Raw genomic sequence first — 15,034 nt, 5'->3', positions numbered from 1 at the left:
TTCAAAAACCACTTTAATGCTTTCACTCCCCAGACTATTGAGATGCAACATCATTTTCTTACCAATGAGCTCCACTGTTCCCAGAGCTACTGGGGTGCAGAGGGTGTGCAATTCTGCACACTCTCTATCTCCTGTTGTCCTGGGAAACATCACCATTGGAGAATTTCAACCAAGGTTTTGGAAAATACTAAAAATTGACCAGTGCAAAGTTACTAGATAAGAATCTTTAAAATTTATTGGACTAATTGTGTTACATTCAATATTTGATGTGTTTCTTCTGGACAAAGAATTGGCATAAATACAAACAAGCCTTTGTGTGCCTTCCCTAAACAAATAAGAGATAAAGTACTAGAGACAACAGAACATAGTTCACATCTTCATATTTACATTTTACCTTTACTTTACAACTTAGCGCCAGGAATATTTACAGAAAAATACAGTAAGAACAGAACGTTCATGTCTTGGCAACATATAGGAATTCATACAAATTGTCTATGATTGAAGCACATGATATCTGGCATTCTCACTTCTAATTGCTCCTGCTAAATCCATGGGGAAAAGGGCTGTGTTTGCCTTCAAAGGTATCACTCAATTACACAATCAGGAAAATGCATCAAATTTGTCTGTGAGGCTGAAATTTAGTTTTCTCCTCCTCCTGGGCATGCAGAACCTTGTGAAAAGAAACGCTGTGACCTAGAGAGCACCCAGCAGGTATGGCCTGGGCTGCTCCCCCTCCAGCCTTGCACACTGCTACCCACAGATGCACCAATTCCACAGGCACTGTCCCCCCTCTCCTCCTTGCTCTAAGGCCCTAATGCCTTCCTAGACGTACCTTTAAAAGAATGGCTTTTCTTTAAAAGTCTCTATTAAGGTACTAAAAAGTAAATTCAACACTGTGTTTAACAATGTGACAGTGGTCACCTCCTGCTCTGTTTAAACAGAATTATGAACTCAAACTGAAAGGCCAGATGAAAAGTGTCCCCAGCCAGGTTAATTACTGTGGAACACCTGCAGGTGGAGGGGTGGGGGGAGCTCTCATCCCCTCTGATGGACAGGGATGCTGACCCAAGCCACCCAAGCATCAAGTCAGGAATTCCATGCAGCAATCTGTGATACAAAAAAAAAAAAAAAAAAAAATCTAGATTCTTGTATAACTCTTGCAAGTCATCATGGAAATAAACCTCATTTGCTCTCACCCTTCATGGGAAAAGCTCTCAAGACAGTACCCTGGACTAGCTAAAGCCATTGGAATTCGGTCAGATTTTGAGAGGGGATGGATGTAATTCTCAAACTGGTGGGGTGCATTTTGTTATGAAGCCTGAGACCTCCACCCATCCTGGGGAAGGAGTGAGAGTCCCTCAGGCATTCCTGCACTGGCACAGTCTGCCCAGGGTGCCCACTGCTGTGACCAGCACCCAAACCATGAGGGCTGGCAGCACAATTTTGCATCACATTTTTATACTGAACTGTGATTTTCCCAAAGGCTCGACTTTCCAGAGAGCCAATCCCACCACGTGCAGCCATGTCACAGCACCTGTAACCTGCTCACCAGCTGGTTCTACAACTCAGCTGATACATAACACATCCATCCCCTGGCACTGGGAGTAGCCACAATGTGCCCAGGTTCCCTTCTTTCCAGACTCCTGCCAAGTCATGTGGCTCTCACAGCTGTTACTGCTCCCATGGGTGTCTTTAGGTGAACATGGAAACAGACCCAAGACAGCCCTTCAGTCAAGCACAGGTCTTTTTAAAGAAAGCAAATCTTCAGGCTGTCTCCTTGACTATCCCTGTCAGAAACCACTCAGGGCTTGCCCCAGGGCCCATCTGCATTTGTGACTGCTCCTGACTGGTTGGCAGCTGTGCTGCATCAGCCAGGGCTGGAACACTCAGCCATGGTAGGTGGGGTTGCTTTTACACTATCAGTGTGCAGACACAGGGGTTGCTCAGGATGTTTACTGGTTACACATGCATTGCTCATGCCTTTTAAACCACTGGGCTCAAGTGTGTTTGGCCATTAATTAGCTCTCATAGGTACAAACACAGTGAGGGTAAATTTAGTGTTCGTGCATTAAATTGCTCCTAGCAAGAGTTTGGCAGAGGAATGAGGCTGTCCAAGTTCCCTGCACAGCTTGGCCAACATGCCCAAACACTGACCTGGAGCTCCTTCTGCCACATGCCACCTGGGCAGCACACAGGAATGGGCCAGCCAGCACACATCCTGATACAGGGGTTTTCTTTGGGTGATTTCATTTTTTACTTTTTATTCATCTGGATCAAATTCCAGAGCTCCTGAATTGACAAGACAGTGCACTTGTTCCCTGCAACAAGCACACATCACCTTGGTTGACCACCTCAGTCCTCACGTGTATTTTTAGGGGCCTGTTTCCATGAACTCTGTGAAAAACCACAAGGAAAGCCAGGAGCGAGGTCTGTCCTTGGCAGATAAGCTGTAATGAAACTATCAAGACTGCTTCAGGTCAGAACTGTTCCAAAAAGTAGATCTGAAATATCAAAATCCAATGCCTGACAAGTATTACTGCAATGCAGAGCACTGTTATTAAAACCACTTTGAAAAGAATGTGAAGAGCTCCCCAAATTCCTGCTCACTCATCCTCTTCCATTACCTGGTGCTGGAAGCACGAGGATCCTGCTGCTGTCGTGCTGCAGCTCCCAGCAGTGCCAGCCACAATCACTGCAGCAGCAGCAGCAGCTGGGATGGGCTGGGACCCAGAGGGGCTCCCAGGGCTGCCTGCTCCCACCACACCTCTGAGACCCCAACCCTGGCTGCAAACATCTTTTCCCTGCACATTCTTTGGGTCCTCAACACACCAAAGCCACAGGCTGAAAATGAAAACTCCTGACCTAGGTGGAAGGGAAGCACTGCTGCCAAACATGAGAACATACTGGAGATTCAAAACAATGTGAATTATAACTCCAAAGGGGCTTTCATGGCATTTGAATTAATAGGGAAAAGATGAATTCGTGAATTTTCTTTTTGAGTTGTTTAGTCTGTTTAACAGGAGCTTCTGAAAAGTGTTGTAGAAGCTGCAAAAACTGCTCATGCTATAAATAACAGGGAGGAGGCAGCCCCAAAATCTCAGATTTCAATCCAATGGAAGGAAGGCAAGTGATGTTTATGCTTTTTATGGAAATGGTGAGGAGGTGACACAGACACTTGAAAATAAATTAAGTAGTTGCATTAAAAAAAGAGTTAAAAAATAAAAATCAAGCTACTGAAATAAAATGTGACATTTTGCAACAGATCTGAAAGTCATAACCTCGCTTTTATAGAATCAAAAGCTCTATCCAATAATAACTCTTTCTGGAAAGTCAGTTAATTTCAGGTGATGGTGGTTGTCTCGTATGCAGATGGACTCACTTGGAGCCCTGGTGGGAGTGGCCACATACAGCATCTGGGCTTTGGCTTTCAGGGCCTGCTTCTTCCAAGCCATCTTCCTCCTCTGGCTTCTGGTACACAGATGGGTTACACTCAGTGAAGGATTTTCTGTGGAGCACTGAAGGGGGACTCAAAATGTCTTTGAAGTTCTTACAGGGGAAGTTAATGCTCTGGAACAGACTCCTCCTCCAAGGAAAGATCCTGCTCTCTTGCCCTTGGACACGTGGGTGTAGCAAGGCATCTAAGGCAGGTTGGTTTGTATTCTTATTTCCATCCTCATATGCAGAGATGGCTTTACTTTGATTGTTTTCCCCTCAGAGCAAGACACCTACAGTTCCTAATTAGTCGGGAAAGGATGACTGGGTGAAGAGATTATTTTGCTAGCATCCAGGAAGACTAGAATTCAGTAATCTTCTGAGGGTAGGTGAATCAATTCAATATCCCAACTGCAATGTTTCAGATTCATTTCTCATTCCTCCCACGTGGTATCTGCTGACTTGTGCTAGAACATGATTTCCTGAATTCCGGAGGGCTGAGAAAATTTGTTGTTGTTATTTAACTGTTTTCATTCGTGTAGCCACCAACCTCTGATCCAATTGTCCTGGAAGATAATGACCTAGGGGTTGCAGTTCTTGAGCCCAACCTCCTGGAAAAGTGAGGTATAAAACTCTGGCTCCAGCTGCCTGTTCCGGTATTTATTGACAATATCTGCGATTTTCTGTTTTCGGCGGACGTGGGGGGGGTTGTATGAGTCACTTTCCAGCCTCTTTCTCCGACAAATATTTATTACTGTCTGTCTCACTAGAAAACCTGAAAAAGAAACAGCATTTGAATCAAGTTTAAATTCAGTCCTGCACACCTCTTCTGGCCTCCCAGGAAAAGAATTTTGGGTTCTGTCCCATCTAAACCCAGGGAAGATGTTCGGCACCACCAAGTCAAGAACGTAACTCCATGAACAGTTGATAGCAGACAGCCATGGTCCCCAGGCTTGTAATGACCTTCATTGTAAAGAAGGAAGAGAGGGACTCACTCAGTGGTACCCTAAACTAACCAGAGGAGAAGGAGGAGTATCCTCAGCTTTGCCAAGCCAAGCAGCTGCCTGGAAGAAGCACCCTCGGGACAAGAGCACAAACCCAGGGCAGCCAATACAGGAGTCACAGTACCACAAACCCAGCTGTGCTGCACATCTGGACCTTAGGTGGGCCCTGAGGTCATACCAGGTAATTCCAGAGGAGCCCTGAGAATGAAAAAAGTACCTGTCAGCACCTTTTTCCAGTAGGAACTGCAGAGCCTTCCCCTTGGAAAGGAGATGAGGAAAGACCTGATGGGTTGTGGCTGCAAACAAATTTCTCTTCCCCTCACTGCCTTGTCACTTTTGTCACCCTCTGTAACTCACACTGCTGGATGCTGATGGAGGAGGAGGCAGGGAATCAAAGCAGTAGCACTCAAAAGCTGGCAGCTAGCTTTATCTTACTTTATTCTGAAAGGAAATTTCTATGCTTCTAAGGAAGCAAGCATCCCTTACACCCCTTTGCTGTTTTTAAGCTCCTTCTCAAGCTCCTTCTTAAAGACAGAAACATGTAGAGAACCTCACTGCACACAAACTACACCTGCTGAACTTAGAGATGAGAAAAATTTCACTGTATTAACAGTCCTGATGCAGCAGAAAAACAAGCCCAACTCTAGGAAAACATACCTGATAATTTTTCAGTAAAAGCCACTGTCATCAGCTGAATTCATAAATGTTATTTAAGGGCCCAGGTCTGGCTTCAATTTGCCAATCACTGAATTAAGCATTCAAGCCCCAGAATCTGAAAGTCACCTCCAACAGCAGCTATGTACAGGTACCCTAATGTTCATGACTTCACTTGACTCTGTCCTGTGTACTGCTCTCGCTGGGTGGGACTTCCAGGTACTGAAGCTAAATAGCACCAATACCAGGACAGGTCCATGAATCTATCCAGGAACAGAGGAAAAGGCAGAGGGCACACATGGAACCTGTTAACACACACCTTCACGGTATTTTTATTGAACACAAGAAAATCCTCAGTTGCTGTGGTTTTAATCCCTGTCTGGCTTCTAAACCAGAAGGAACACACAGCATGTCAGCAAAGTAACAAATTCCATAGCACCCTCTGGTGCACCTTGGATCTCTGTGCTAAATACCAGGGTCACATTTGGGATCTCTCCTATTTAAACAGGCCCTGTTCCTACTTCCAACACTCCTTCCTGCTACTCTGGCAGCCAAGTGCTGCCCACCTGCTCCCTCTGCTGTTCCTGCTCCCACAGCTGCTGCAAAAAGCATGGCTTTCATTGGTTCAGCAATGCCTAACACTTTTTCCAAAGAAAGATTCCAGACCGTGTACTTTGCAGATATATCATTATTATTAAAAAAGCCAAAAACATGAACATCCCTAAAACCCTTTAGCTTACCAAGAGCTCTCCTACTGACTATCATTCCATCCACCAGGGGGATAACCATGTTGAATTTCCCAGTTGCTCCTTGTAGTTTTATCCTGAATAAGCCAGTGTTTAGAGGATGGATGAAGATCACAGGAACTTCCTTCTCAGGAATGGTAGATCTTAAGGAAAAACACAATTGTTGAATCAGTTTTAAAGCACTATTTCAATTAATGACCCCTTTAAGTGTTAAAACAAAGTTTTAAAATGCCTCATGGCTAAGGCAGCAGGATCCTGGGGCATGTTCTGAACCCTCAGAAGAGCTCTGTCAGTTGTGCCATGCCTATGATGTCTGTCCCCACAGGACTGGAGAGCCCTGCAGCCAGGCTACAGTGTGTATGCAGCATTATCCACTCACAAGGGAGCCAGTCAGGAGGGAGGCTCACCACAGACTCAGATAACACTGCACATTTTCTGTTCTTTAATTTATATTTTATCTGCAGTGATATGAAGAACTCTTTCACTTTTTCAACCAAAAACCAGTCCACTGAGAAACCAATAAAAATAATGAAAATAAGAGTGGCCTTACCTCAGGGAAGTGCTACTATTGGCTGTGGTTTCCACACCAGTGCTAGTCTCAGATAGCAGATCAGGGAGGGGGAAGTTTTCTGTAAGAACAGGATGCACCAAATAAAGTTTATCTAACACAGTTTTGCATTTGTTTTCCTTTTGTTTACAAGGTAAAATTATTTATTATCAGTCAAAACCATGCAGTCCTGCAGTCCTCAAGCATTTATAGCAGTAGTGTTCTCGCACAGCATCTTTGGCTTCCAGTTTCAGCATTCATGGAGGGTACACACATCTCAGCCATCTGCACTCAACAGATCAAGTCCCAAACCTCAAATTCTCTCAATTCAAAGGTCTAAAATCTCTAGGGGAACCATGAAAGCAGGAAGGGGATGAACTACTTCAACCACAAAAAGATCTTTCCAATTATTGTTCACTACATCTTCACCCATTCACAAGTGACCAGCCTCCAGAATACTGCAAGGAGCATTGAACAATGCCATCCATTCACACCTATGGCTCCCTTGAGCCCTGATCCCACAAACATGATACCCTTCCTCAAATCCAAGCTCTCTGGATCTCTACCATAATCTACAACTCTACTGCCATGCAAGTGGTAACAAAGACTGAATAATGAACATGAATGAGATAAAAGTAAGAACTTGAGTCCCTTAAGGGGATTTGGCACTTCTCACCACCTTGTTCAGGGGTTAAGAGAAGTTCAGAATTAGTCACAAAAGTACAGTTCAGGCAGCAGGAGAGTGCTTCCAGCAGAAGGAGCCTAAGGCCCAAATCCAGATGAGGCCACCAAAGCTGGGATGCTAAGTGCACACAACAGCTGGAGCAAGCAGAGGGAGATCATGGCAAGCCATGGACACACTCTGAGATGGAGCAAGAGGGAGGGCAGGCAGTTGGACCCAGGGTGATAACCTTGACTACAAAGTGACAGCTTTTCAGTGTCCAGACTCAAAGATGTACCAGAAGCATAAGGCCAAAGCCAAGAACATAAGGAGCATATGGCAGAGCCTCTGGGCTAGGAGTCACTTCCAAGAGCTGCCCCCTCCTCCATCCAACTGCCAGGCTTACTGAGGCTCACAAACTCATTTCTGCAGCTTCAGGCCCAGAACTCTGGGAGATTCCTATGGCTGCTGAAAGAAACAGTCAAGCAGTTGTGCCTGTGTAGCACAGCTGGTGTCCCAGCAGGGAAGGGGGTACACTGCCAGCCAAGAACAAAGTGGGTCAGGGACACCAGCTTGGAACACACTCTGGGCCAATGTCTGGACAAAGCAATGATGATGCAGAACTTGCTGTTTGCTTCCTGATCTCAGTAAGGCTCTGAGGGACACGCTGTGGACAAGGTGGTCTTCCCGAGAATTTCTATCTACACTTAACAGGAAGCTTCCTATTGACTGCTGCTCCCATTCCCTTAGTCTGGGAGGAGCTAAGGCCTTAATTAAGGTCCACCCTTACTGCCAGACTGGGAACCAGGATTAGAAATCAAAGACAGAATAAAACAGCAGCTCCTGGCCAGTCTTGCAGACACTGGTGGGCTAGGCCAGTGCACAGAAACTCTCACATAGCACTGAGGCCAGGCCATGGCTTGGAACCAGCACACAAGAAACTCCTGGGGACAAAGAATTCCTCAATGCTGCTCACCATGGCCATGCCATGGCTGTAACAGGATAAGCAAAGCTGGGTCTCTCCCAGAGCAGCAGTAACCTGAGCCAGAGAGGAAACACCAAACTAAGAAAGTTGCACAAGGAGCCAGAGCTTGCCTGAGCAACACAGCAGAAAGGGAGCATGGAGCAGGCACCCTGAGTGCAGAACAGAGTCCTCCCCCTGACGAGAGAATATGGAGTTCCAATGGTGCCATCACACCAAGGAGGATGATGATCCCTCCAGCACAAAAGCAGGAGGTGTCAGAAGCCATTATTTTAAAGGAAGAAAACCAGATCCACTCCTAGGAGACAACAGCCAAGGAGGACTCAAAAGCAGGGGAACATACCTGCCTTGGGTGCTGAGCTTAAGAAGGTTCATTACAGCATTTAACAGGTACTGCAGTGCTAAAGGAACCTTCAGACCTCCATATGCCACTGACTCAGGTACACCCTTACGCATCACAACTCAAATACTGAAGAACTGATTCAGAATCTTAGTGTTATAGACATTAATAAGGACTTATTTTGATTGTGAGAGTGGTGAGGGCCTGCCATAGGTTGCCCAGAGAAGCTGTGGCTGCCCCATCCCTGGAAGGGTTCAGGCTGGATGGGGCTTGGAGCAACCTGGTTTAGTAGAAGGTGACCCTGCACAGGGAAGGGGGGTGGGACTAGATGAGCTTTAAGGTCCCTTCCAAATCAAACCAGTCTGTGGTTCCATGGCCTAGCATTTTATTTAATAAAAAAAAAAAGGGGTTTTCCTCTGGTTCCTACCCAATTGTTCCTTTAGTTAGAAGTTGTACATACCTATATCATCATAGCGCTCCACCCAGACCACGTACACTTTGGTTTCAGGTCCCATTGGGGGGATGGTCCGGCCCTGAGGCATCCTCTTGGATCTAGCAGTAGGACTGAGCTGTTTCCAACATAAGGGAAGAGTGGCATTTGCAAACACCATAAATCAAATAATGCAGCTAACAAGTATTTCCCAGCTGCTCCTCAGTCATTCGTATCTCAGCCAGGTACAACCTCTGCCAGCTATTGAGCAGGGGCAGCTGTGCTGGAACTACTCACTGCAATCTGGGGCACCAAGCTACTAGTATTCAACATAAACTAATATATATATATATAATCAACCTTGAATCAGTTATATGCTTTTCTTAATGTTCTTTAAGACCTTAAATGAATAACTAAATATACATTTGGAAGTGAATTCTAAACAAGTAATCAGCAGTAATAAGTTTTTTGCTTACAGCTACAACAGCTCGTGGTTTTCTGCTTTGTTAGTGTAGAAAAGCAACTTCTGGTACTTCAGACACAACTGACACTGTAACTAGGTAGGTAAGAAAAGTGTTCATATCTATCCATCCCCAATTTCCAAGCATGGATTTGAGGCTGAATTACTCTGTAAATACTGCATATTCTCTTCCCTGCATGCATTTCAAGATTTCAGGATGCAGAGTATTACCACTTAGCATGTCTAGGTGTTATATTTAAGTAATGTAATCTTGCTATCTCCTACTGTAGAGGCAGGACCAAAGCAGATATCAAAGATTAATGACAAGAAACAAATAGTTCTACACACCAGGAAACCAAATCATAGATGATCAAAAATTCTAAGCATTGCCAGCATGCCTCTTGAAAGAAAAAAAAAACTTGCATTTCTTAATGCAAGTTTTGCCTTACCCGCTGGGAGGGATTAAGATTGTCTGTATGATTGGGGAAGAGTTCAAGTGTCAGAGGCTGCTGCTTCAATATTCCTGGCAGCAGATCCATATTGGAGTCACTTTCTTGGTCAGAAACACTGCTTTCCAGTGAATCAGCTGTAAGTCAGAAGAAAAAAAGATGGGTTTTGTCTATTCTTCCACCAAAAAAATTAGGCTGCCATCATATATAAGGTACTAAAAACTGTAAGGCTTCTGCAACTAGACATGCATAAATGTATGGTCAAGTCAATATAGTCCTCATAAGCAGGAAGATAAGTTAGGAGGTAATTGCCTGTTATTCCAGAAACAGACTGCCAATAAAGCACTCCCTATGAGTGCTTTACACACATCCCAGCAATTTCCTATAGAATAGTCTCCTCCTTCCTATGGCTACACCACATTTTATTCCAGGCAACTTTTAGCATGCCAAGAATGCCATGAAAGATGTTGCTTTTCTACTTAGCAGTGGTACAAACACTCCTGTATGTGCGGCAGAAGCACATCACTGACAGGAAAGTAAAAAAAAAATGGCATCACCAGTTAATGGCAAACCACATGTCCAACCTAAAGCACCCTGGCAACAACAGAACTGCTGTGCATGCCTGGACATCTACTGAGGTTCAGAGAAAGGTACAGAGCAGATGCCACATCTGGAAGGAGTTTAAGGATTAGAATGCTGTAATTTAAACGTCCACACCTTTCTGACAAGGATCTTGCTAAACACGCTACTTAGTTAATTGATTTAGGTTTTGCTTCTGAAAGAGTTCTCAAATAAAAAAACTGTTGGTTTCATTTTTGTACAGAGCATGTACAGACAGATCTTACTCAGTGATTCCACTGGTGATGGGACAACAAAGGCGATTTCTGTCAGGGCATCTGCATAATACAGCACCTTCTTCTGCCCATTGAAGATACTTGCCCCAACATCTTCTGAGATAGTCAGATCATCTGAAATGGACAGAAAAGGAGAGTTCAGCCAGAAGGAAGCTCTACTTCTTAACACTCTGCATCAGAAATGACCTAGAAATACAAGGTGCAATCAATGAGAAGAAATCATGCGAATCTCATTTTAAAATGAAAGGAGTCAAATCTCATGGCCAACAACCTTTCTCAGGTAAAAATTTTTACTATCTTGAAGGAAAAGGCGTTTTGGGTTGGGAATGGCTTCATTTTGAACACATTTCCAATGTACTGGATTCTTTATTTCCTAGTACTCTAGTAAGCACATCTGCCACAAGAATATATCTACTGTCTATTTCTGAGCATTCCATCCAGCAACATCATGCAGTTAGTCATTCAATTTTATCACTTCAGTCTGATACTATTCTAGAATTCCAAGCCAGCTTCTACAGGCTCTTCTCAGTCTTTTCTCTGTCAAGCAGAGTTAGAAAAAGATCTGTTACCAATCAATGCAAGAAAGGTCCTCATTTTCAGTCCCCACTGGTTCCCTCACCACAACTGACCAATACAGGCTGTCAGAGCAGAGAAAGAACTTCCCTCCCCTCTTTTCCTTCCCCATGTCATCCCCAGAAAGACTAGCAAGGACTTTAAAATGAATTGTTTCTCTGATCCAGGTTACAGAAGGGTTCCTGGGATAGCTGTCTCAGCAAAGCCACTGGAGCAGTGAAATTCAGCATACTGACAGAGAAGTGGCCAGAGACATGTTGAAGACTCCAAGCCATTCTTCAGCATCAGGAAAAGATTCCCACATCTCCAGTGCACAGGCTCCCAAGGAGCAGCACCACAACTTGAACCATCTCTTTAGGAATTTCTTTGGTTTTGGGGGGTCTGCAGGGAAACATTCCCATGAAATTATTTTAACCACATCTCACCAGAAGCTATTTTAGACTCACAGAATCACTGAGGTTGGAGATCATTGAGGTTGGAGTCCAACTGTTAGCTCAGCACTGCCAAACTCACCACTAACCCATGTCCCCAAGTCCTACACCTGCGCAGCTTTTAAATCCCTCCAGGGATGGTGACTCCACCACTGTCCTGTGCCAGTGCCTGACTACCCCTTCCATAAAGAAATTGTCCCTAACAGCCAATTTAAACCTGCACTGAGGCTATTTCCTCTCATTGTGTCATTCATTTCCTGGGATACTGACCCTGACCTGGCTACAATGCTTGTCAGGGAGTTGTAGAGAGTGAGAAGGTCTCTCCTGAGCTTCCTTTTCTCCAGGCTGAGCCCTCCCAGCTCCCTCAGCTGCTCCTCATTGGACCTGTGCTCCAGCCCATACACCAGCAGAACCAGATTAGAAGTAACCTACCCTTCCTCCCTTTTATTTCTGAATGCATTTTCTGTTTCCTTCTTCCCTGAGCTGGTTGAATTAATTCAGTTATTTAGTGGTCTGTGTTTTCATTCAAATGGCTGAAAAAATTCCACATCAAACCAGGTCTCTTGCAAATTCAGGGACCTGCCTTCTGCAGTTGTTTTGACACAGCCACTGCAAAGGGAAGTCAGAGGCCTCTGCCTCTGAGAAAGCATAGCCTCTGTCCTTAAAGCAAAATTAAATCCAGACCTGGCCATTCTGTAATCCATCCTGACTTGCTCAGAAAAAGCAATGCTTCTGTACTCCAACCTCTCGTGAACACTTCCAGCCTTCTGTGGTTTGTACTTTTATTCCATAACTAAGGGAGAAGCCTCCAGCTGGCTGCAGATACAGGTGAAGGGCACTCCTAAGACACAGTGAATGGACAGCAGACCAAGTGCTACTTAAGCACTTGCAGCTGTAACAGTGTCACACCTGATGCCAATATCAGGTCCAGGATGGTGAACAAGCTGCACCAGCCTTGGCACTGCCTTTGGGTGGCCAACCAGAGGCTGTGGCTCTGGAGATCAACCAGAACAGGTCTGGGCCTTGGAGCAGTGACACTGAAACCAGCCCAGATACTACCAATTCCCAGAGGATCTGATCAAGTTCCAAGGGAGAAGCTAACCCAACCCCCAATTTCCCATCCTGGGATAGCAGCTCACAATCCTGAGGATCATTTTGGGTGACAGAATGGGGAGAGGGTGGTAAATGACAAGCTCAGGGTAGAAGTTGCTCTAGTGGAAAAAAGTGGAGCCAAAAAAGCAAAACAGAGAGCCATGTGGGGGTTCCAACACCTCCAGGGCCTATAAACAGCAGCTTGAGTCAATATTTCATTTTAATCTACTTAGAGAACAGACAAAACCCCCCCCCCCAAAACAACAACAACAAAAAAACAAAACAAAAAAACACAAAACAAAACAAAAAAACCAAAAACAAAAAAACCCACCGCACTGTATTTCAAGCCTATTTGCCAATACACAGAACAATCTGCAACAGATTTCACCTGAATACTAGTTTGGAATAATATATTAAAGACTCTTCAAATCTTAAAAAATATAGCCCAGAGGTATTTCTTTTGCTGAGGCTACTTCCTCCCAGCAACATACAGACAATTAGTTTTGCTCATTCTGACTTGAAGCTTCATTTAATATTTACATGTTTCTTTCTAGCAAACATCATTAATCAAAAAAACCCAACCAAACAAATACCCCAAAATCAAAGACCAAAAAAAAAACCAAAAAAAAAAAAACAACCAAACCCAAAACAAAAAAAAAAACACCAAAAACAAACCAACCACCGAAAAAAAGTGTGCCAGTGTTCAGATAGGTACACAAGAACAAAAAAATTGTCTTCTAAAGGAGCCTAAACATTTTAATTTACTACAAAGGACATTTACTATGTCTTACCTTGTTCAGGTCCCTCTTCATCACTGCAGCTGTTGATTGACCAGCTTGTTGAGACATGACCAGTCCACCCAGGGTGCTTCCCAACATCAACAGACCAGCCAAGAGACAGCAAGAACTCCAGGAAGTGAGGCTGAACAATTCTGGAAGACTCCATGTTCTTCAGGATCTGAAACCACCAGCAGCACCATGTTGGTACAAAAGCAGGAAACAAGTCTCTTCCTCCCCAGCTTTTTAATTTTTTGTCACCAATTTGGCTTTGCCCAAATATAGCTAGACCACAAGCCTGGAACCCCAGACTTTCTACATGGACATTACTCCCTGCTCCTCAGCATCCCCTTACCCTGCTTGGCCTTGTCCTATTCAATCAACTTGGCTTTCTGCCAGCATTTTCAAAGCCTGTAAACCAGTGAATTAAATGGCTAGAAATTTTGAGACTCAAGCACCCATCAGAAAAAACACTGAGTACTCAGGGCAGAACCTGCATTTGCACCAAAGGTAACACAAGAGTTTTCTAGACTGTTTTCACTATTAGACCAAGTTAAAATTTGAGGTGATATTTTCCTCACTACTCACCTGTACATGACACAGACTGCTCTAAAGGGCAGGTATCACAGCCCATTGAAGTATGAAACAGATTTTCCAAAACAATTTTCAGTAGCATTGAGTGTGCACGTCAATCAAACATCACACTTAAAGTTTAATTCTACTTCTGACAGAGATCTGGGATGTTTCCACATGTTAGGGCAATTTTTATCTCATTATGACCAAGTGAGAGTTGAGCCCTTCACCAAACAGCACAAGGACATGTCATTTGGATACCAGAACCACTGGGGTTGGTGGAACAAACAATCCATTAATTCTTTCCAGGCCATGCAGGAGTTTCTTTTGTGGCAGAGGCACCAATCATTTTGGCTTGTGCAGGGGCAGAACACTGGGACACAGGCTCCAACTAAGCAGAAATTGCAGGGATGAGTGCTGAAAGGAAAGCTTTCAGGCTGGAGGCTTTGTGAAGCCACATAGTCCTGACACTCCATCCTCATGCCTCATACAGTGTTCAGCAGTGACTAGACATACTGCATTGAAATATTATTAATCCTCATTACTGAGCACATTGAAACCATAGCTGTGCTTCAGAAAAAGTCAGGGTAAGTGTGGGCTGGAAGACATAAGAGCTCCATAAGAGCATATAAACATTCTGCTAGTTCAGCAAGTGCATGTCTCAACTCAAAGGCAGACCTAGCATATCTTGTTTCATAGCTCACTTTGCAGATGAAAAGATTCTGCACTGGCTACTCTGAATGACAATTTGAACACTGACAGACAGATGATCCCGGTTTCAAGAACTGCCCCCCACATCAAGTAGAAGGTGCTGCAGTGTTCTGCCAACTGTGCATTCACAGTGACACAAGGAGTTGGCACAATGATTTATTATGGAGGCCACACTTCTACTCTTTACTACAAGAGTTATGAATGGAATTAGAAGGTACTAGAGAAACAGAGAAACATCCTTTCCTAATGAGCCCATTAACCCTCTTAGCATGTTTCTAGGTCACAAAGAAGTCCCAATTTAGATTTGCACAAATTAACC

General features: G+C 44.3%; 1 protein-coding gene across 5 annotated transcripts in view; it reads right to left on the bottom strand.

The window, feature by feature from the left end:
* Positions 1 to 209: 209 nt before the first annotated feature.
* Positions 210 to 15,034, bottom strand: part of RALGAPB (Ral GTPase activating protein non-catalytic subunit beta) — a 60,990-nt gene continuing 46,165 nt past the window's right edge. For all 5 annotated transcript variants that reach the window (XM_063172063.1, XM_063172064.1, XM_063172065.1 and 2 more), the window contains 7 exons: positions 13,447 to 13,612; positions 10,551 to 10,673; positions 9,706 to 9,842; positions 8,827 to 8,935; positions 6,387 to 6,465; positions 5,831 to 5,979; positions 210 to 4,207 (listed from right to left, as the gene is read on the bottom strand). In XM_063172063.1, the coding sequence (XP_063028133.1) occupies positions 4,014 to 4,207; positions 5,831 to 5,979; positions 6,387 to 6,465; positions 8,827 to 8,935; positions 9,706 to 9,842; positions 10,551 to 10,673; positions 13,447 to 13,612 (957 nt within the window). In that variant the 3' untranslated portion in view covers positions 210 to 4,013. The remainder of the gene's footprint in view (positions 4,208 to 5,830; positions 5,980 to 6,386; positions 6,466 to 8,826; positions 8,936 to 9,705; positions 9,843 to 10,550; positions 10,674 to 13,446; positions 13,613 to 15,034) is intronic.

This window comes from Melospiza melodia, chromosome 19, assembly GCF_035770615.1.
Source record: "Melospiza melodia melodia isolate bMelMel2 chromosome 19, bMelMel2.pri, whole genome shotgun sequence".
Taxonomy (NCBI): Eukaryota; Metazoa; Chordata; class Aves; order Passeriformes; family Passerellidae; genus Melospiza; species Melospiza melodia.
Note: the sequence above shows the minus strand (reverse complement) of the source record. Positions and strands in the feature narration are given on the sequence as shown.